Here is a 21,496-nt window from a genome sequence, read left to right as displayed (position 1 = left end):
TGCACCTTGGCCTCCCAAAGTGCTGGGGTTACAGGAATGAGCCACTGTGTAGGGCCACAATTGTTTTTTTTTCAATAAATATATTGGAAATTTGTTTGGAGCTTTGTGACAACTTGAAAAATTCACAGGCCAGGCATAGTGGCTCATGCTTGTAATCCCAGCACTTTGGGAAGCCAAGGCGGGCGGGTGATCACCTTCGGTTGGGAGTTCGAGACCAGCCTGACCAACATGGAGAAACCCCGTCTCTAGGAAAATTACAAAATTAGCCAGGAATGGTGGCACATGCCTGTAATCCCAGCTACTTGGGAGGCTGAGGCAGGAGAATTGCTTGAACCCAGGAGGTGGAGGTTGCAATGAGCTGAGGTGGTGCCATTGCACTCCAGCCTGGGCAACAAGAGCAAAACTCTGTCTCAAAAACCAAAAAAAGAAAAGTTCATAGATGAACTGTGTGGCCTACAGATATCTTGAATGCAAAAGATATATGTAGATACTGGTCTATCATTCACTACTCCAAAATACACAAATCTATTAAAAGTTAAATTTTATGAAAACATAGACTGTACATGTAAGCAAATTTAAAATGCAATATTAAATCATAACTCCATAGCTGCCACTGTTCAGCCACAGTCCCGCACTCTTCGCTGTCACTCACCATCTTGCACAGAGTGGCCCCGGTTCTGGGGTTTGGCGCCAGAATTAAACAACCACCATGTCGAGCAAAAAGGCATAGACTAAGACCACCAAGAAGCGCCTGCAGTGCGCGACATCCAATGTGTTTGCCATGTTTGACCAGTCACAGATTCGGGAGTTCAAAGAGGCCTTCACGACTGATCAGAACAGAGATGGTTTCATCAACAAGGAAGATTTGCATGATATGTTAGATTACTTCTCTAGGGAAGAATCCCACTGATGCATACCTTGATGCTATGATGAATGAGGCACCAGGGCCCATTAATTTCACCATGTTCCTCACCATGTTTGGTGAGAAGTTAAATGGCACAGATCCTGAAGATGTCATCAGAAATGCTTTTGCTTGCTTTGATGAAGAACAGGCACCATTCAGGAAGATTACCTGAGAGAGCTGCTGATAACCATGGGGGAATCAGTTTACAGATGAGGAGGTGGATGAGCTGTACAGAGAAGCACCTATTGACAAAAAGGGGAATTTCAATTACATTGAGTTCACAAGCATCCTGAAACATGGAGTAAAAGACAAAGATGACTGAAAAGAACTTTAGCTAAAACTTTCCAATTACATTGTCTTACTCTGTTTTATTTCTCACACACTTCCCCCACCTTCATAGAACCTGTTGCATGCAACTTAGTTTCACAGCTTTGCCTCTTTTTTTTTTTTTAATGTATTTATTCCAGACCTTTCTGCCACTTAGCACTTGTATAATCAGACTGGAAATGGGGATGAGGGCATAAATTGTATTGAAAAAGAGATCGCCAATAAAAATCAACAAATGTGAAAGCCCCCCCACAAAAAAAACATAACTCTATAAACTAGTACGTACTGTACTACTGCAATTTTCTAACTGCCTCCTGTTTTAGTGAGTCAAGTGTTGCCAGTATCTGCTTAAAACTGTGATGCTAATCATCAGAGCAGTTCCTCTCTTCAGTAAACTGTGTATCACAATAAAAAGTGATCTCTTGAGGTTCTTGAGTGTTTTCACCATATTCAGTGCAATACCATAAGCCTTGAACAACATCAGGGGACCAGTACAAAGTGCCACTAGTGATGCTGGAAGTGCTCTCAAGAAGCAGAGAAAAGTCGTGACATTACAAGAAAAAGTTGAATTGCTTGTTATGTACTATAAATCTGCAGCTGTGGTTGCCTACCATTTCAAGATAAATGAATCCATTGTAAGGCCCATTGTAAAATTTTAAAAAATTGTGCAACCATGACCACAGCCACACCAGCAGGCACAAAAACCTTGCGCTTTTTGTGAAATACCTTTTTTTATAGTTTATTTTTATTTTTTAATTTTTGTAGAGATGAGGTCTCACGATTTTGCCTAGGCTGGTCTCAAACTACTAGGCTCAAGCAATATTCCTACCTTGGCCTCCCAAAATGCTGGGATTACAGGCGTGAGCCACCATGCCTGGCCCTGAAATATCTTTTTATCTCATATTGAAAATGCAGCTTTTGGCCGGGTACAGTGACTCACACCTGTAATCCCAGCATTTTGGGAGTGGGCAGATCACCTGAGGTCAGGAGATTGAGACCAGCCTGGCCAACATGGTGAAACCCTGTCTCTACTGAAAATACAAAAATTAGCTGGGCGTGGTGGTGCACACCTGTAATCCCAGCTACTCGGGAGACTGAGGCAGAAGTATCGCTTGAACCCAGGAGGCAGAGGTTGCAGTGAGCTGAGATCATGCCACTGCACCCCAGCCTGGGTGACAGAGCAAGACTCTGTCTCAAAAAAAAACAAAACAACAACAACAAAACACAATGCAGCTTTTATGTGGGTACAGGATTGCTGTAAGAAAAACATACCTGGCTAGTGCGGTGGCTCACGTCTGTAATCCCAACACTTTAGGAGGCAGAGGTGGTCGGACTGCCTTAAGTCAAGAGTTCGAGACCAGCCTGGCCAACGTGGCGAAACCCCATTTCTACTAAAAATACAAAAAAATTAGCCAGGCGTAGTGGCACACGCCTGTAATCCCAGCTACTCGGAAGGCCGAGGCAGGGGAATTGATTGAAGCAGGGAGTTGAAGGTTGCAGTGAGCCGAGATCACACCACTGCACTCCAGCCTGGGCGACAGAGTGAGACTCCATCTCAAAAAAAAAAGAAAAAGAAAAAAGAAGAAAACATACTTATATATTCTAATATGATTTCAGAACAAGCAAAGTCATTATAGGACAACTTGAAGCAAAAGGAAGGTGAAGCATCTAAAGCTAAACAATTTTATGCCAGTAAAGGACGGTTTGATAAATTTGGAAAGGTTTGGTTTAAAATATGTCAATATAACAGGAGAAGCAGCTTCTGCTGACCAAGAGGGAGCAAATGAGTTCCTAGACACCATTAAGGAAATGACTGAGAAGAAAGGGTGTCTGCCTGAACAGGCTTTTGGTGCATATGCAAGTGCCCTATTCTGGAAAAACAAATGCCACAAAGGACATTTATCAGTAAGGAAGAGAAGCAAGCACCAGGATTTAAGTCAGGAAGGGACAGGCTAATATTTTTGTGCAAATACAGGTGGGTTTATGATCAGCACTGCCCTTATCTATGCAGCTGCTAACCCTCAAGCCTTGAAGGGAAAAGATAAACACCAGCCACCTGTCTTTCCGTTGTACAAGAAGACCTGGACAATAATCCTTTTTCTGGATTGGTTCCCTCTCTGCTTTGTCCCTGATGTCAGGAAGTACCTTGCCAGTAAGAGACTGCCTTCTGTTATTTATTTATTTATTTTTTTTTGAGACGGAGTCTCGCTCTGTCGCCTGGGCTGGAGTGCAGTGGCCGGATCTCAGCTCACTGCAAGCTCCGCCTCCCGGGTTTAGGCCATTCTCCTGCCTCAGCCTCCGAGTAGCTGGGACTACAGGCGCCCGCCACCTCGCCCGGCTAGTTTTTTGTATTTTTTAGTAGAGACGGGGTTTCACCGTGTTAGCCAGGATGGTCTCGATCTCCTGACCTCGTGATCCGCCCGTCTCGGCCTCCCAAAGTGCTGGGATTACAGGCTTGAGCCACCGTGCCCGGCCGCCTTCTGTTATTTTATTTTATTTTTTTTAGACGGGGTTTCGCTCTGTCGCCCAGGCTGAAGTTCAGTGCCCTGATCTGGGCTCACTGCAGCCTCCGCCTCCCGGGTTGAAGTGATTCTCCTGCCTCAGCCTCCCAAGTAGCTGGAATTAGAGGCGCTCGACAACACGCCCAACTAATTTTTGTATTTTCAGTAGAAACGGGGTTTCACTAGGTTGGTCAGGCTGATCTCGAACTCCTGACCTCGGGTGACCTGGCCTCACCCTCCCAAAGTGCTGGGATTACAGGCGTGAGCCACCGCACTCGAAAATTTAACCACATAATTGACAGTTCAAGCGAACGCAGAGAATAAAAGTATTTAGCAAATTACTTTGCAAACTTTCGGACCAAAACTTAATTGATTTACTTGACTTTACATAGCACGGACACCGAGTCAAAGAACAAAAACTATTTCTGGGTAAGCGGGGCCGGGAACGACAGACTTGGCACTGCGTCCTCGCGGCCCACTCGGCTCAGGATGGGTTGAAGCTGGGCCGGCACTGATGGGCCCGGCGCGGCACGCGCAAGGGTGGGGGCGTCCCAGGAGGCTGTGGATCGGAGCGAGGCGGGGCGAGCCCGGGCGTCCTCCCGCCCACCGACTAGCCAAGGCTAGGCCGGCACCACGCGGCTCGGGATGCAGCGCGTGCTTGGGCTGGGGCTACCAGGGAGGCTTCGGGTGGAGCGAGGCGGAGCGAGCCCTGGCATCCTCCCGCCCACCAGGCTAAGGAATGGCCGAATCTCAGAAAGAACCTGCCTACTCCCGCTGCGGCGCGTGTTTGGGCGGGGCGAGTCGGGAGACTTTAGGGAGGATTGAGGGGAGGCGGGGCCGGGAGTTCTCCCGCCCACCGGGCTCAGGATTGGCCGAAGCTAGGCAGGCACCGCCCCGCTCGGGCGGCATGCTCCAGTCCGCGCGGGGGCGTCCCCAGAGGCGCGTGGGGCGGGCGGGGCTGGGTTGTTGGTGTGTCTGGGCTTAGGGCGGGGGCCTGGGATGCTGCCGCAGAGCTGACTTGCTGGGCTTGGTTTGTGGTAGACGGATGGCGAACGTGCGGGTCGCCGTGCGGGTCCGGCCGCTCAGCAAGAGGTGAGTCTGGGCGGGAGGGAGCGCATGAGGCTTCACAGGAGCTGAGAAGAGCTGGAGGTCAGCGTCTCCCCCTCCAGAGATTCTGGCGCGCAGAAACCGGTGACATAGTGACCCGAGGGGTCGGGGTCCGGAACCCACGGAGGCCTGTCGGGACGGGACCTCAGTCGAGCTTTCGCGTTGTGTCCTGGGGATAGCGGTTCTCGGACGGCCGCGGGAGGGCTGCCCTGGGTGAGCGTCGCTGGCGTCCTGCCAGCAGGAGTTTCGAGGGACGGCGGCTCGAGGCTTGCGGCATCGGGTTGGGCCTTTGAGAAAGGCTGGGAGAGGGATGAGCATTGTCCTCTCTCTTTTGGGGGGCTTGGGTGTACCCGTGAGGACTGAGGCTGAATGTTTTCCTGGGTGCGCATGGGTTTGTCTGCGAAGATGTGGGGAAAGCAGAACGTGAGGGCGTGAGGGGGAAATTGAGGCCCACACAGGTCGCGGTTTCTTTCTATGCTCGACAGCTGACTTAATCCAGGACCGAACTGTTAAGTAGGGGAAGTTGTTCCAACCCCTTCCTTCTGTCAGAGCCCTCAGTGCCGGTTTCCTCGTGGCTTATTTTGATCCCGCACCTCTCATCTCAGCGCTTGAGACATCCAGTGTGCAGTCACGAACTTTTTTCTCTTTGTCACCAGATGAAGTGTTTTTTTAAAGATCGATTAGAGTTTGTTGACAGATGGAGAGAGTGTAAAGAGCGTTCTATGTAGTAAGACCGCCAAGAGCAAAGGACTTAGACTGTGAGGGACTAACTAGAGGTTAAGTTTTGGTGGGGAAGGGGTGGTTAGTGTGGAGAGAAGTGAGTGGTGGGAGGTAAATCTGGCAGAGTGCCCTTTGAGGACCAGAAGGCACATGTTGGAATTATTTGGCAAGTTTAAAAATCTCTAGGACATAAGATAGTTTGATAATTGGGCAGAAGGATCAAGAAAGGCATTGTCTCCCATAATAAAATTTGGTACTAGTGAGGATTATGTTCGTCCTCATATGGAAATGATTGGCTTTGAAAAGTCTTGTAATTAACAGACTAATGAGAAGAGCAATGCAATGGAAAGAAACAAAAAGAGAATAGGAAGAGGGCAAAAGAGGTACACTGAAGAAAGAGGGAACGCAGATGCCTGAACTGCTGCATTTTGATTGGTAAATGGCTCGGGACACCTGGCTTCTTCATAACTGGATGTGGTAGCTCAGGGCTGGGGGATTTTTCATATGCGCAGATGCTACTCTGGAGGTAGCCTCTGGTATATTCTGTATATGTAAAACTGTTCCTTTAAGGTTCTCAAGATAACAATATTGACCACTCCTAACAGTAACTTCTCAGTTCCTTGGACACTAGGAATGTATTTTTTATTTTATTTTATTTTATTTTATTGAGACAGCGTCTCGCTCTGTTGCCCAGGCTAGAGTACAGTGGCGCCATCTCAACTCACTGCAAGCTCCGCCTCCCGGGTTCACGCCATTCTCCTGCCTCAGCCTCCTGAGTAGCTGGGACTATAGGCGCCTGCCACCACGCCCTGCTAATTTTTTGTATTTTTAGTAGAGACGGGGTTTCACCGTGTTAGGCAGGATGGTCTCAATCTCCTGACCTCGTGATCCGCCCACCTGAGGCCTCCCAAAGTGCTGAGATTACAGGTGTGAGCCACCACACCCAGCTGAACACTAGGAATTTATAATAGCATGAATTAGATTAAGAAAATGATGCTGAAATTGGTTTACTTGCAGCTGCAGTAGAGAATAACATATCAAACAAAAGTGAAGTGAAAAGAAAAGCACAATTTATTTACTTTAGCTCAAGTTAAGAGCCTTGAGCAGCAAGTGGTAGGATGTCAAGACTGTAGATACCCAGGTGTGAACAGATTGTAGCAGGCTGAAGATTCAGGAGCAGATACAGATAAACCCAGTGTGGCCCTAGCCAAGAGGTCTGGATCACTTCCCTCTTCTCACGGAATCCTGCAGAGATAACAGCTATTCTTCAGGGTGTGTTATACGGTCTTCATTGAGGCTTATCTGAATGTGGGGAATCTGGTGATTATGTGGTTTGTTCCAACCTTCAAATAAGTCATTGGCACACACTCAGTTGACAGAGTCATTGGATCTGATGTGCTTGGGAAGAAATCTTACAGACAATCTGATCCAAGCTTCTATTTTTTGTTTTTCCAGATGACAGAAGGGTTTGGCTTAAGTTCTAAAAGTAGTTAGAGCCAAGATTTGATTCATTAGACCTACTGCTCTTTCTGAGATTACAGAGAAGTTGCACTTGTGTCTCAAGTGCGCATTTATTCAGTAGGACTAGAGTTGACCCTCAATTTTTTTTTTTTTTGGAGATGGAGTCTCACTCTGTCACCCAGGCTGGAGTGCAGTGGCACAATCTCAGCTCACTGGAACCTCCGCCTCCTGGGTTCAAGCGATTCTCCTGTCCCAGCCTCCTGAGTAACTGGGATTACAGGCGTCTGCCACCATGCCTAGCTAATTTTTGTATCTTTAGTAGAGAGAGGGTTTCACCATGTTGGCCAGGCTGGTCTCAAACTCCTGACCTCAGGTGATACACCCGCCACGGCCTCCCAAATTGCTAAGATTACAGGCATGAGTCACCACACCCAGCCTGACCCACAATAAAATGATACTGCTGTATAGGAAATGGTTTTGATGTCCTCCCCTCTACCTCATAGTTTCCCCCATAATCAGAAATTCCATACCTCATTATGAAATTGCTGCCCCTTGTTTACCCCCAGTTAACCATTGTGAGAACACATCTGATCTGCCAATACCATAGGCTCTAGAAGACTATTTGCCCTTCAAAACTTACTCTTAACCCACTGTATAGCTTTTTTTAAAAAAGGTTTTCGAAGAATATGTAAAATGAGATTTGGAGTTTAATTAAAATCAGAACAGGGATACATTAAACAAAAGATACTTTTCTGATTATCAATTTTTGAGACTCAAAGCATCCCCAAAACATTGGCGATCCAGCTTATTCCTGAGAGACAGCCATCACAAAAGGTTTTCACTCTGAACTATTCACATTTTTGTAGCAGAAAACAGAACAAAGTTCTGCAGACATCCTCTCTTCTTTCTAAAATGTGTTCACAAACAGGGTCTTTTCATAGTTCAAAAGGAAAACAAACAGGTTTCTTTCGTGGCCAAATGGCCTGTTACTCTCGCCCTGGGATCTGATTTCTAAGAAAGTTCAGGGCACCAAATCCAACCAGAAATTCCCAGGACACCAGTGGCTACTTAACTATGAGGGGATGGATGCTTTAGTCTTTCTATGAGGGGAGTCATTCTCCTGGGATTATATGCCTGTCAGTAGTCTCAGGAGAGGTAGGTGGGAAGGAGGGTGAATGCAAAAGCTAAAGGGCCAGAGAAAAGAATGAATCTTTCACGAACAACCCATAACAAGGCAGAATGGTCCAGTTTTACAAACCACCCACTACAAACTCCAAACATGCACACCCAAAACTGGAGGGGAAAGGAAAGAGCTCCTGGGGAATGAGGAGAGACAGAAGATGGTGACATAGAACAGCAGACTCGCCTATGAACATTTCTCACCTTCCTAACACTGGAAGATGCTTAATTTAAAAGTTGCTGTTCAAAATGGTACTGAAAACATATTTAAAAATAGGTCTGTAGTCATCTTAAAAATAAAAGGTCATTTCTTAGATAAGAGGAGTGACAGATATTCTCAGATAGTAACACTTGAGGTATCTTTGATGTAAATTTGAAAAATGGCCAGGTAGAGAGAAAGGAAGGAGAGAGGAAGACAGAGAGTGAGGTAGGGAGGGAAATTCAGAATATGATAGGAAAGGCAAGAAAACTGGGAGGAACACATTTTTTAAGCCCATGCTTATCTATCCCAGCAGCCAAACAAAGCAGATCCACAAAGGAAAAAAAATGCAGTTATTTTCTAAGAACATTCTGAAAATCAACTGCAAACTCAAAACATAAGGAACTGCAATCTGAGAACAACTATCACAATGCTAACTGGACTTAAACATGACGACTGAGACCGGGTACTCAAATGGGTCAGTGCTCTTCAGAGGTCATTCTTAGGCATTATCTGACACAATACTATGATCAGACCTTACCCACCAAGTGGAGGCCAAAGTGCCTCTATTACTTGGTATGGACCTGCTCTAGGAGCCGACAAAATCACTTTGCTTTCTTGAAGTACAAGAGGACTCTGCCAGCAACAAGATGCAAGCAGGGAGGAATGGCAGAAGAAGAGCAAGACTGGTTACCAAGGGCTCTCTTCTGATGTACAGAGTTAAAAATGACTGCACAAATGTGCTAAGTAAAAGAATGGGAAGATGAACTGTAATACCAAAGACAGAAGACATTCCTCCCAGAGGAAAGAAGGGAAGTGGACTTCAAAACAGTGTCACAGGGTAATGCTACCAGAGTTGCACAAACTGTGCTCTGTCCCAAGGGACAAATATCTCAAGGTAAAAGGAAAAGCAGCTCTCTTTTTATCATTTCCCCCTGCTGGTTTTAAAGACCCAAGCCCAGAATCTTGCAACACTGAACCATAGGTGGGATACAGGGAGGAGAGACAGAGGGTAAGGAACATGAATGGTGTGAGGCCCACCAAGCCTCTGTATCCCTTCCTCAGGCTTCCCCATTTCTTCCCAAGCACAACAAGAAGCCAGGCAGTTGTAGGTTGATATTGGGTTTGGGACAATATTGCGGGGTATGAGGGTGACTCATTAAAGGAGCGCCTAGGAGGCCGGGCACGGTGGCTCACGCCTGTAATCCCAGCACTTTGGGAGGCCGAGGCAGGCGGATCACAAGGTCAGGAGTTCGAGACCAGCCTGGCCAATATGGTGAAACCCTGTCTCTACTAGAAATACAAAAAGCCTGGTGTGGTGGCACACACCTGTAGTCCCAGCTACTTGGAAGGCTGAGGCAGGAGAATCGCTTGAACCCAGGGAGGCGGAGGTTGCAGTGAGCCGAGATCATGCCACTGCACTCCAGCCTGGGCGACAGGGCAAGACTTTGTCTGAAAAAAAAGAAAGAAAACTAGGAAAGCCAGAGTTTAGCTGTCTTCCCCTAAGGGATGCCTTAGCTCTACAGAAAATACACCAAGGGCCTTCAATCTAACTTGTTTAACTGGGAGGGGGAATAGGAGACAGGGAGAAGAAATGGTCAGATGAAGCTTATCTTCCCATCATCTTTGGCACTTAGAGAAGTGGGAGGTGGAGACTGTATTGGGGACTGCTGGTATTGCCTCTTCTGTCTTTTCACTGTTGAGCCTATTGGCCAAATCAGGTGCATTCAGGTGTCCCTGTTACTGCTTTTCTTCTAATCCTTGCAGGAGAGTCACATGTTTATCTCCAACTGAGCACCACCCCCAACTGCATATTTCCTGTCAGGGTTGTTCAGATTACTGATTTCTACTTTGGAGTCTTCAATTAAGGTGCCAGGGCTAGTGACTCCTGGGATATTGGGCAGATGGCAGGGTGGGGTCCTAGCCATGGGATAACTGCGAAGATCCAACAGAAACTTTGTATCAGAAATGATACAAAGAGTTCCTCCTGGTGTGGTGGAGAAGAGCGTCCCCTTGGGCGTCGTGCTGTAGTCATGAGGTAGCTGATGGCCACGGTGTGGGTGGGGAAGGCGCGGCTCTGGCTGGGCTGGTGGCCGCTGCCGGCGGAGGAGGACATGGCTGTGGGCGCGGGCTCTGGGCTTTGTGTGGCTGGTAGGCGGCGGCGCCGGGCGGGTCTGCTCTGGCCCCTCCGGCGGGCGGAAAAGCGTGCTCTGCGTGCTCCTCGCTCGCTTCCTCGCGTTCCCTCGTCTCGCTACACCCCTGCCTTTCGATCTTCCGGCCTCAGCAGCAGCAGCAGCAGCGGCGGCTACGACAACGATGACAGGAAGCCTATATAACTTTTTTTGCTTTTAAGTCTGTAAAATAGGGATAGCTACTTCAATGATTTTTATGAACATTTGATAAAATAATACAACAATTTTTATTCCTCAGACCCCTGTGCTTGGCTGTCTGGTTTTTAAAAGTTTTACAAGAGGTCAGGCACTGTTTCTTATGCCTGTAATCCCAGCACTTTGGGAGACTGAGGCAGGAGAATCGCCTGAACCCAGGAGTTCAATACCAATCTCTGTCAACAAAAAATAAAAAAATAAAAATTAGCTGGGAATGGTGGCACGTACTTGTAATCCTGGCTACTTGGGAAGTTGAGGTGGAAGAAATGCTTACGCCCAGGAGATTGAGGCTGCAGTGAGCTATGATTGCACCACTGCACTCCAGCCTGGGCAACAGAGTGAGATCCTGTCTCTAAATAAATCAATAAATAAAATTAAATCTAAAGATCCCTGTCTCACTGTGCTTCTCCTACCCCTAGTCCTCTAGGTCACAGCCTGGGAAGCCTGAGGAAGGATAAAAAATAAGACTGAAGGTATTGTCTCAACTTTCAGGTTCTAGGCTAGGAGTAATTTAATTGATAACTTTCATTGTAGTGGAGGATGTACTAATTAATTTAATTCTCATCTGTTAACATTTTGGTCATGAGTACTTTAGCTGTGACTTTTTATATTATGAAAAAAGATAGGCATCAGGTGTGTGGGTCATCTGGCTGAAGCCCATTAGAGCGAGTGTAGAGATTGTTTAGTTGTTAGCAGTATTACCACATAACTGCAACACAGGAAGATTCTTGAGGATCTTGGCCCTCCTTCTAATTTAAGAAGATATAAGGAAAGGATTTGAGAAATATATTCTCAGGGTCTCAGCTGAAAGGATTCCAATACTTTTTTTTTTTGGCAATATCCATGCTCAAAATGCTACGGAAAATGAGAGATGATGCTGTGTTATATGCTGGGCCAAGGATGCTCTCTCGAGTTTCTTTTGAGAGATGAGATCTTGCTCTGTCACTCAGGTTGGGGTGCAGTATCGTGATCACAGCTTGCTGCACCCTTGAACTCCTGGGCTCAAGCAGTCCTCCTGCCTCTCAGTCTTGCAAGTAGTTGGGATTATGTGTGCAGGCCACTGCTCCCCACACTCGCTAGGGTTTCTAAGCCTGACTTTAAGGTATAATTCAGAGCCTAGGCTTCGTGGTCAGACAAATATGAGTTTAAATCCTAGCTCTGTCACTGATAGCTGTGTGACCTTGGACAAGTTACATAATTTCTCTCAGCTTTAGTCCTCTGCCTGTAAAAATGATACGTTAGCAAACTATGTCAGGAGGGTATGTAGGAGGATAGCATAAGATGAAGAACAATATGTAGTGCACCTAATACAATGCCTCACACATAGAAGGTACTAAATGTGAATGTGAGCTGTTCCAGAGCCAAATTGTAAAGATCCAGGGAAGCATGCCAGCTAGGGGATTGCTTGACGCGACACTTACAGCCATTTATGGAGACAGACACTTCTCTTAAGGGTACAGCAGTAGGGAAATATTTTGTCCCACTAGCACTGGTTTCAGCTTCTTTTTTCTTGATTTAAAAAGAAAAGCAACATTTCTTCTGAGTTTGGGTCTTGTTTCTAGGGAGACCAAAGAAGGGGGAAGAATTATTGTGGAAGTTGATGGCAAAGTGGCGAAAATCAGGAATTTAAAGGTAAGCCTGAAATTGTTTTTCATTTTCTTTCCACTGAGGAGCTAATATTGTTACAGGGGCTTCCAGGCTGAAGGTGTATATGTGAATGTGTTTAGAGTTGGGGAGGGAAGGGTATATAAGGGGAATAGTGGGAAGAGCTTGTGCCAATCATAAAGCAAATTAAGAAATCAAGAAGGTGGCCGGGTGCAGTGGCTCACGCCTGTAATCCCAGCACTTTGGGAGGCCGAGGCAGGCGGATCATGAGGTCAGGAGATCAAGACCATCCTGGCTAACACGGTGAAACCCCGTCTCTACTAAAAATACAAAAAATTAGCTGGGCGTGGTGGCGCATGCCTGTAGTCCCACCTACTCAGGAGGCTGAGGTGGGATAATGGCATGAACCCAGGAGGCGGAGCTTGCAGTGAGCCGAGATCACGCCACTGAACTCCAGCCTGGGCGACAGAGTGAGACTCCGTCTCAAAATAAATAAAAATAAATAAAATCAAGAAAGAAGTGCAGGGCATTTGGCTGCTGCAGCCTAAGTTTTATCAAATAGGGTGCAACTGTTTGGGAAATTAGTTGGTAGACGTTTTGAAAGTAAACTCGGGACCGGGCGCGGTGGCTCAAGCCTGTAATCCCAGCACTTTGGGAGGCCGAGACGGGCGGATCACGAGGTCAGGAGATCCAGACCATCCTGGCTAACACGGTGAAACCCCGTCTCTACTAAAAAGTACAAAAAACTAGCCGGGCGAGGTGGCGGGCGCCTGTAGTCCCAGCTACTCGGGAGGTTGAGGCAGGAGAATGGCGTAAACCTGGGAGGCGGAGCTTGCAGTGAGCTGAGATCCGGCCACTGCACTCCAGCCTGGGCGACAGAACGAGACTCCGTCTCCAAAAATAAAAAAAAAAAAAAAAAAAAAAAAAAAAAAAAAAAAGTAAACTCAGGATGTTTCGGGGGCAATAGTTAAATCATGCTGCAGGCAATCCATATTCTATTTAACTCACCTGACCACCAGTTAAACTGTGTCCTAATCTTTTCAGTTGATACCACTTTATCTAGAGACATTATTAGGGATTTTAGTATGCACCTGGTAATGCAGGGTTTATTTTAGCTATACTGAGATCCAAGTAACATCTTTCAGATCCCATAAGGGAGTCGGTCACTAACCTGAGTTTTGTTACAAATTCTCTTTCACAGATCTGACTGAACTTTGAGTCATAACTGGACAGACACTTGGAACTTCCTTCCATACCCCTCAGTCTCCCTTAGGGCTAACTTTCTCCATCCTGTTCCTCCATTTACTAGGCAAACAGAAGATGGAGAGGTTTCTTTCTTTCTGGGCCTTGAGGAGTGGAGAGAGACTGGGGAAGCTGACCATGTGACTATTGCTATAGTCAGCTTGCAGGTGGCACTCAGCATTCCTGAGAGCTGAGAAAACTGGCAAAAGTGAGCGTTATTTGGACCCCAGTGTTCACAGTCATGCCTGCTCTCTTGTTACTCCTGTCATGCGATCTGTTTCCTCTTGTCAGTAGTTCTCTGCTAGAAAACAATGGGGACCTACCAGACTTTCAACAGGGCTCCCCAGGGACAAAGGACCTTTTATTCTTTGCTCTCTTATTTATATCTCTGTTGCCTAATCACTTCAGCTGCTTTGTTCTAAGATCTCATGTTTTTGTTTCTAAGAATCAGTCAAACTTTAATCTGCCTTCTGCACACCTCCCTGGCTGCTTACTTCCCTGAGGTCAGTTATCCACGTAGAATCTCTTAATCATTCTGGCAGCCTCATTCTTCTGTCGTTTGTGATGGCTGGTGTCAGGGTTGTCTTTCCCCGTCCAGAGTGTATAAGATAAGGCATTTTTGTGAATAATGCCATTCTCTCCAGTACCTGGAGGTCAGTGCAAGGCCAAACTCTGGCTCTACTCTCATCTACCTTGAGCAGCTAGATTGCTTCTGGCTCTTCTGTCCAATGTGGTGTCTAATTGGAGGTTCAATATTCCAGGAATCTCAGTGAAAGCCCCAGGTTGATTGAGCCCGTCAGGCACCATGGCCACACTACTCACACACTCCAGTATCCTCTGCAGAAATACTTAGGAAAGAAGATAGGTTGAGCATCTTAATTTGAAAATTTGAAATCTGAAATCCTTCAAAATCTGAAGCTTTTTGAATGCTGACATGACGCCACGAGTGGAAAGTTTCACAGCTGGTTTCATGTGACGGGTTGCAGCCAAAACTGTTTTATGCACAAAATTATTTTATGCACAAAATTATTTTATGCACAAAACTGTTTTATGCACAAAACTGTTTTATGCACAAAAATGTTGTATAAATTTATCTTCAAGCTATGTTTATAAAGTGTATATGAAACATAAAAAGATTTCATGTTTAGACTTGGATTCATCCCCCAGATATCTCATTATGTATATATAAATATTCAGAAATCCAAAAAACTCTGAAATTCAAAAAAAGCCAAAACGCTTCTGGTCCCGAGCATTTCAAAGCAGGGACATTCAACCTGTAGTGATAAGAAGATGTCCAGGGGGGAGAGGCTTTCTCTCCCAAGCTTTGCCATGTCTCATGTAGTTGGTTCTTATGTAGGCAGATACATGACAGGATGACAGACAGATTTAGTTCTCTGTGCTTTATTTGTATCTAATAAGATAGAGACAAAGTTTACCTTTTGTTTTTCGGGAAGATAATATAAACAGTCTCATACACAGTCCAGGGCTCTCTAGCTATGGTAGAGGGTGATCGAGTGCCACTGGCCAGATTCTAATATTATGATAGAAAAGACACTGGATCCTATGTTTGATTTTAGGTGGACAATCGACCAGATGGCTTTGGGGACTCCCGGGAGAAGGTTATGGCATTTGGCTTTGATTACTGCTACTGGTCAGTCAACCCAGAGGATCCCCAGTATGCATCTCAAGATGTGGTAATATCATTTATCATTTTTCTTTCACTCTCTTCAGTTCTTTTTTTGTGTATAATGTTTAAGATGTTTATTATAAAGATACTTTTCAAGGTTATCATAGCACAGTTGTACAGATTGGAAGTACTCTAATTGGTACTTTAAGAAAATGTCAAAATAACTGACAGATTTTCAAAAGGAAGAAACTTCAATACATCAAGGAACCAGTGGCCTTTTCAAGGAATCATTTTCATGGTAGCATTAACAAAAGAAGCTTATTTCAAATGTAATCTTATTGTGTATTTCCTCATTTCTTCATAACTGGATATTCATTGAGAAATTTACATGAAATCTGAGGCCTGGCTGTTTCTTATGATGCTTTGGTCTGAAACTAGTGATGTTTTGGTCTGAGAAATGGTAGTGAGAGTTATCACTTCCAGAAAGAACAAAGAAGGTGGGAAAAGACTGCTTGCCCAAGACATCAAAGTTGGCTAGCGTCCATTTAAGTTTGAGCCTCCTCACGATTCAAGGGGATATAAGTTAGTTCAGGTAGTGTTCTGCTCCTATAATAGGTGAACGGCCGTGTATTATGTGCAGCACAAGGGAATTATAAAGGCTAGTATCTTCTTTGAACCTTAAGCTTGTACTTGTCCTCCTAGGCAGAGTGGGAAAGGGCTAGACAGCTAGTCAGCCAGCCTGCAAGGTAGGAGGCAGGTGAATCTATCGATCTGCTGTTTGAGCGGCCAAGGCTTTGCCAGCTGAGCCTGTTGGTCACCTGTCACATGTCTTGTGGTTCTGCTTAGCTCTCTGTCAAGTTTCCAAGGCAGCAGGAGGTCTGGCCAGTGGGTCTACAGGACCTCTCTGTTTCTCTGAAGCAGCAATGTTGTTTTGGTTTGAGCACTGTTAAAAGCCATGTACCCAGTCCACATCATGGCCAGTAAGCCTTGCCTCATTCACTTCTGTGGCCACAGACAGTAGCCCTTGCCCCAGCAGCTATCAGGTGCTTTGCAAAAATCTAAACCTAAAATTGGGAAAGCCATTTACTTGGCCTTTCATGGTTCATTATCATCATATCACATATGAAAGAAAAGACTATGGGAATATATCCTTGGGAAATACTATTGGAAATATAAATATTTTGGGAGGAACCTGGATAATCATTGTCTAGAATTCTATATAACTTTGAATAAAAAGCCAAAGTATGTTTTCTGACAAGTATTTCAGTCTTTTGTAAAACTTTTTTTTGGGGGGAGTGGGTGGGGGAGATGATCTTACTCTGTTGCCCAGGCTGGAATCCAGTGGCATGATCTCAGCTCACTTCAGCCTCTGCCTTCTAGGCTGAAAGTGATCTTCCCACCACAGCCTCCTGAGTAGCTGGGACTACAGGTGTGTACCCCCATGCCCAGCTAATTTTTGTATTTTTTGTAGAGACAGGTTTTCATCATGTTGCCCAGGCTGGTCTTGAACTCCTCGGCTCAAGCAATTATCCCACCTCAACCTCCCAAAGTGCTGGAATTACAGGCATGAGTCACTGCACCCAGCTATAGAGCTTTTAATAATTATGTCAAAGGAACAACAGTATCGAGTCCGAGTGACTCAGAGGAGATAGTACTGATTTTCTGCTATTGTAGACTTCTGAAGATGATTGAATATTTCTAAATCACCGATTTAGATATTTCTAAATTTAAGTATTTCTAAATTACCCCATTCTTCCCTTCTGAAAGGAACACACAGAAATACGACCCTAGACCACTGTGGGATTTGCTGTCACAGTGGGCCTCTTCTGTTATATAAGCATCTCACCTTTGTAGTCCTAATATGTTTGCTGTTAATGCTCAGTAGAAAAGGGCAGTGTGGACGTTACCTGCCCTCCACTGAGTCTTCTCTGTCCTTTTGAATACGAGGACAGAGGCAGGTCTAGGCTTGTCTTGTGGCCCTTGATTTATTTATTTATCTTTATTTTTTTATTTTTTTTTTTGGGGGGGGGGATGGAGTTTTGCTCTTGTTGCCCAGCCTGGGGTGCAATGGCACCATCTCGGCTCACTGCAACTTCTGCCTTCTGGGTTCAAGCGATTCTCCTGCCTCAGCCTCCCAAGTAGCTGGGATTACAGGCATGCGCCACCATGCCTGGCTAATTTTGTATTTTTAGTAGAGACGAGGTTTCTCCATGTTGGTCAGGCTGGTCTCGAACTCCTGACCTCAGGTGATCCGCCCACCTCAGCTTCCCAAAGTGCTAGGATTACAGGCATGAGTCACCATGCCAGGCCAGCCCTTGATTTTTTATCTCAGCACTCAAGTGTGTATGAGGCATCTGGTTACTAGTGTTTGTAACTATTCCCTTGAGCTCCTCCAAGGAGAACCAGCAAAGTAACTGACTTTCAGTAAGAAAGATGGGACTCCTTTAACAGTCCACAGTTGTGACTATATTTGTGGCATAGAAGACAGTGGCCTTTCCGTTAGCAGAGAGTATGAGCATTCTGATAGCTGTTTGAGACCTCCCTGGCCATGGCATATGTGCGGCTGTTCTGTACATAAGAATAATTAACTATTTTGTGTAACATTTGATAAATCAGTCATCTTGGAGGGGGTGTGTGAATGTGTTAAAATTTTATATGTTTGTGTGTGTGTGTATGTGTGTATCAGTATCAATAAGCTTGAGTATGAGTTTGGTTGTGAGGCCCGTATTTTACATTTACGTGCCTTAACTGTATAAAAATCTAATGAAAGCCCAAAAGGCCATAGAGGAGGGAAATTCATAAATTTGATTTTTCTTTTGCCTGATTTGAAATTTAATGGAAAGATCAAATGAGATCCAGACAGGAAGCCTGTGCAGAGAGATAAAACCAGTGTCTCCTAAGGTTTCTTTTGGCTTGTTTATTAATTGTCTGAGTCCCTCATCGGTCCCAAGAGGAGTTAGGATAGGAAAGAGAAGGAAGGGAACCTCTGTCACAAGCTGGAGTAGAGCCAGAGGTCCCAGAATGGTGGCAGGACTTATATCTACATGATAAAATCAGAAGGGCTCTTTGCTTTAACACAGAAATTGGAGCCCAGATTTAACCCTAATCACTGTGGCTCTGAGGCCACCATGGGTAGGAAAGGTGGAATCCATACAATCTGAGGACTTGGGGTGGAAAAGAATTTGGATGTAATCCAGTTTATCCTCCCCACAGCATTTTTTTTGGGGGGGGGCGTGGGGGACAGAGTCTTAGTCACCCAGGCTGGAGTGCAGTGGCACAATCTTGGCTCACTGCAACCTCTGCCTCCTGGGTTCAAGTGATTCGTGTGCCTCAGCCTCCCGAGTAGCTGGGACTACAAGTGTGCGTCACCATGCCCAACTGATTTTTTGTATTTTTGGTAGAGACGGGGTTTCACCATATTGGTCAGGCTGGTCTTGAACTCCTGACTTCAAGTGATCCACCTTGGCCTCCCAAAGTGCTGGGATTACAGGTGTGAGCCACCACATCCAGCTCTCCACAGCATTAGTGATCAGATTTTGAGGGGAGGGGTCAGTCTGTTGAAGTATAATTTAGGTATAGTGAAAGACTTACCTTTTTTTTTAAACAATTATTATTATTATTTAATAGAGATAGGGTCTTATGTTGTCCAGGCCGGTCTTGAACTCCTGGACTCAAGCAATCCTCCTGCCTTGGCCTCCTAAAATGTTGCGATTATAGGCATGAGCCACCACGCTTGGCCAAATTCACCTTTTTAGTGTACAGTAACACTTTCATGTGTGTAACTGACACTATAATCAATATACAAAATAGTCTATCATTCCAAAAATTGCTTCATGCTCTTTTATTGTCTATTTCCTCAGCCCCTGGCAATATACTGATCTGTTTTCTGTTCCTACAGTTCCAGAAGTTCATATAAATGGAATCAAACAGTATGTAGTTGTTTGAATCTGGCTTCTTTCACTTTGCATGATGTATTTGAGTATTTGAGATTTTTTTTTTTTTTTTTTTAGATGGCGTTTCATTCTTATTGCCTAGTCTGGAGTGTAGTGGTGTGATCACGGCTCACTGCAACCTCTGCCTTCTGGTTTCAAGTGAGTCTCCTGCCTCTGCCTCCTGAGTAGCTGGGATTACAGGCGCCTGCCACCACTCCCAGCTAATTTTTGTATTTTTAGTAGAGACGGGGTTTCACCATGTTGGCCAGGCTGGTCTTGAACTCCTGACCTTGTGATCCACCTGCCTTGGCTTCCCAAAGTGCTCGGATTACAGGCATGAGCCACCGCACCTGGCCAAGATTCATCTTTACTTTGTGTATGTCACATCTTCTAACCTTAATTTTTTTTTTTTTTTTTTTGAGACTGGGTCTCACTCTGTCACTCAGGCTGGAGTAGGGTGGCACAGTCACAGCTCACTGCAGCTTCAACCTCCCGAACTTAAGTGATCCTTCCACCTCAGCCTCCTGAGTAGCTGGGACTACAGATGTGTGCCACCATGCCCGGCTAAGTTTTGTAGTTTTTGTAGAGATGTGGTCTCACTGTGTTGCTTAGGCTGGTCTCGAACTCCTGGGCTCAAGCAATCTGCCTGTGTTGGCCTCCCAAAGTACTGGGAATTGCAGGCGTGAGCCACCACACCTGACCTTCTTAATTCATATTTATTTAATTTATCTGCTCTCCCCAAAGGAATCTCATGGCTTTGGAAGCATGGATTCTCACTGTTAAAGGATGAGAGACCAAGTCCTTGGAGTACAGTGTGTCTTTCATCCCTAGGTTTCTTCTTGTTAACAAAGGAAGGACTGCTCAGAAATATGGCACTGATTTCAGATATCAAAATATCTGAGGGAAATATCTAAATTTGTCTTAGTGGATATGGAGGGAGTATCTAAATATCTGACTTTAGGGGGATTTAGAGCAACCTCTTAAGAAGCCATTCAGAGATAGATGTTGATAAGAACGTCACCTGGTCAATGTTGGTGCTTGTGTTAGTCTATTTTGTGGTGTTACAAAGGAATACCTGAGGCTTAGTAATTTATAAAGAAAAGAGGTTTATTGGCTCACAATTCTGCAGGCTGTAAGAAAGCATTGTGCCAGTATCTGCAGTTGCTGAGGGTTTAGAGAGCATCCAGTTGTAACAGAAGGGGAAGGAGACAGTCATGTCACAGCGAGAGGGAGAGAAAGAGAGCACACGCACACAAGAGAGAGATGGGAGGGAGGCCACTCTCTTAAACAGCTCCAGTGTGAACTAACAGAGCGAGAACACACTCATTACTGTGGGCGGGGGGTGGGGGACCAGGCCACTCATGAGGGATCTGTCCCCATGACCCAAACACTTCTCACCAGGCCCCACCTCCAGCAGCGGGGGGGGGGTCACATTTTAACATGAGATTTGGAGTGGACAGATACACAACTGTATCAGTGCTGCCTTGTCATAGCCTCTTAGTATGTTAGAGTTTGAAGATAACTTATTAGTCATCTAGGCCAGAGTTTGTTGACCTCAGCGCTATTGACGTTTTGACCATATAATTCTTTGTTGTGGGGGTCTGTACTGTGTATTGTATAATGTTTAGCAGCATTCCCGGCTTCTACCCACTTAATACTAGTAGCAATCCCCCAATTGTGCCAATAAAAACACATGTCCAGGCTGGACACGGTGGCTCATGCCTGTAATCTTAGCAGTTTGGGAGGCCGAGGCAGGTGGATCACCTGAGTTCAGGAGTTTGAGACCAGCCTGACCAACATGGTGAAACCCTGTCTCTACTAAAGATACAAAAAATAGCCAGGCATGATGGCTCATGCCTATAATCCGAGCTACTTGGGCTGCTGAGGCAGGAGAATTGCTTTAACCCAGGAATTGGTGGTTGCAGTGAGCCGAGATCACACCACTGCATTCCAGCTAGGGCAACAGAGCGCGACTCCATCTTAAAAAAAAAAAAAAGTCCAGGCCCGGCGTGGTGGCTCAAGCCTGTAATCCCAGCACTTTGGGAGGCCGAGACGGGCAGATCACGAGGTCAGGAGATCGAGACCATCCTGGCTAACACAGTGAAACCCCGTCTCTACTAAAAATAAAAAAAACTAGCCAGGCGAGGTGGCGGGCGCCTGTAGTCCCAGCTACTCTGGAGGCTGAGGCAGGAGAATGGCGTAAACCCGGCAGGCGGAGCTTGCAGTGAGCTGAGATCCCACCACTGTACTCCAGCCTGGGTGACAGAGCGAGACTCCGCCTCAAAAAAAAATAAATAAATAAAAA

At 45.7% G+C, this 21,496-nt stretch overlaps 1 protein-coding gene and 1 pseudogene across 3 annotated transcripts in view; both read left to right on the top strand.

The window, feature by feature from the left end:
• The first annotated feature begins 413 nt into the window (after positions 1-413).
• Positions 414-1,226, top strand: LOC111529153 (annotated as a pseudogene).
• Positions 1,227-4,701: 3,475 nt separating this feature from the next.
• LOC113219526 (stAR-related lipid transfer protein 9) overlaps positions 4,702-21,496 on the top strand; it is a 158,823-nt gene continuing 142,028 nt past the window's right edge. For 2 of the 3 annotated variants that reach the window (XM_026447877.1, XM_026447875.1), the window contains exons 1-3: positions 4,702-4,824; positions 12,348-12,417; positions 15,210-15,326. In XM_026447877.1, coding sequence (XP_026303662.1) covers positions 4,778-4,824; positions 12,348-12,417; positions 15,210-15,326 — 234 coding nt within the window. In that variant the 5' untranslated portion in view covers positions 4,702-4,777. The remainder of the gene's footprint in view (positions 4,825-12,347; positions 12,418-15,209; positions 15,327-21,496) is intronic. The other variant, XM_026447878.1, reaches the window with a different exon arrangement.

Source organism: Piliocolobus tephrosceles, unplaced genomic scaffold (genome assembly GCF_002776525.5).
Source record: "Piliocolobus tephrosceles isolate RC106 unplaced genomic scaffold, ASM277652v3 unscaffolded_108, whole genome shotgun sequence".
NCBI lineage: Eukaryota > Metazoa > Chordata > Mammalia > Primates > Cercopithecidae > Piliocolobus > Piliocolobus tephrosceles.
The sequence above is the reverse complement of the archived record's forward strand: the minus strand, read 5'-3'. Positions and strand labels throughout refer to the sequence as shown.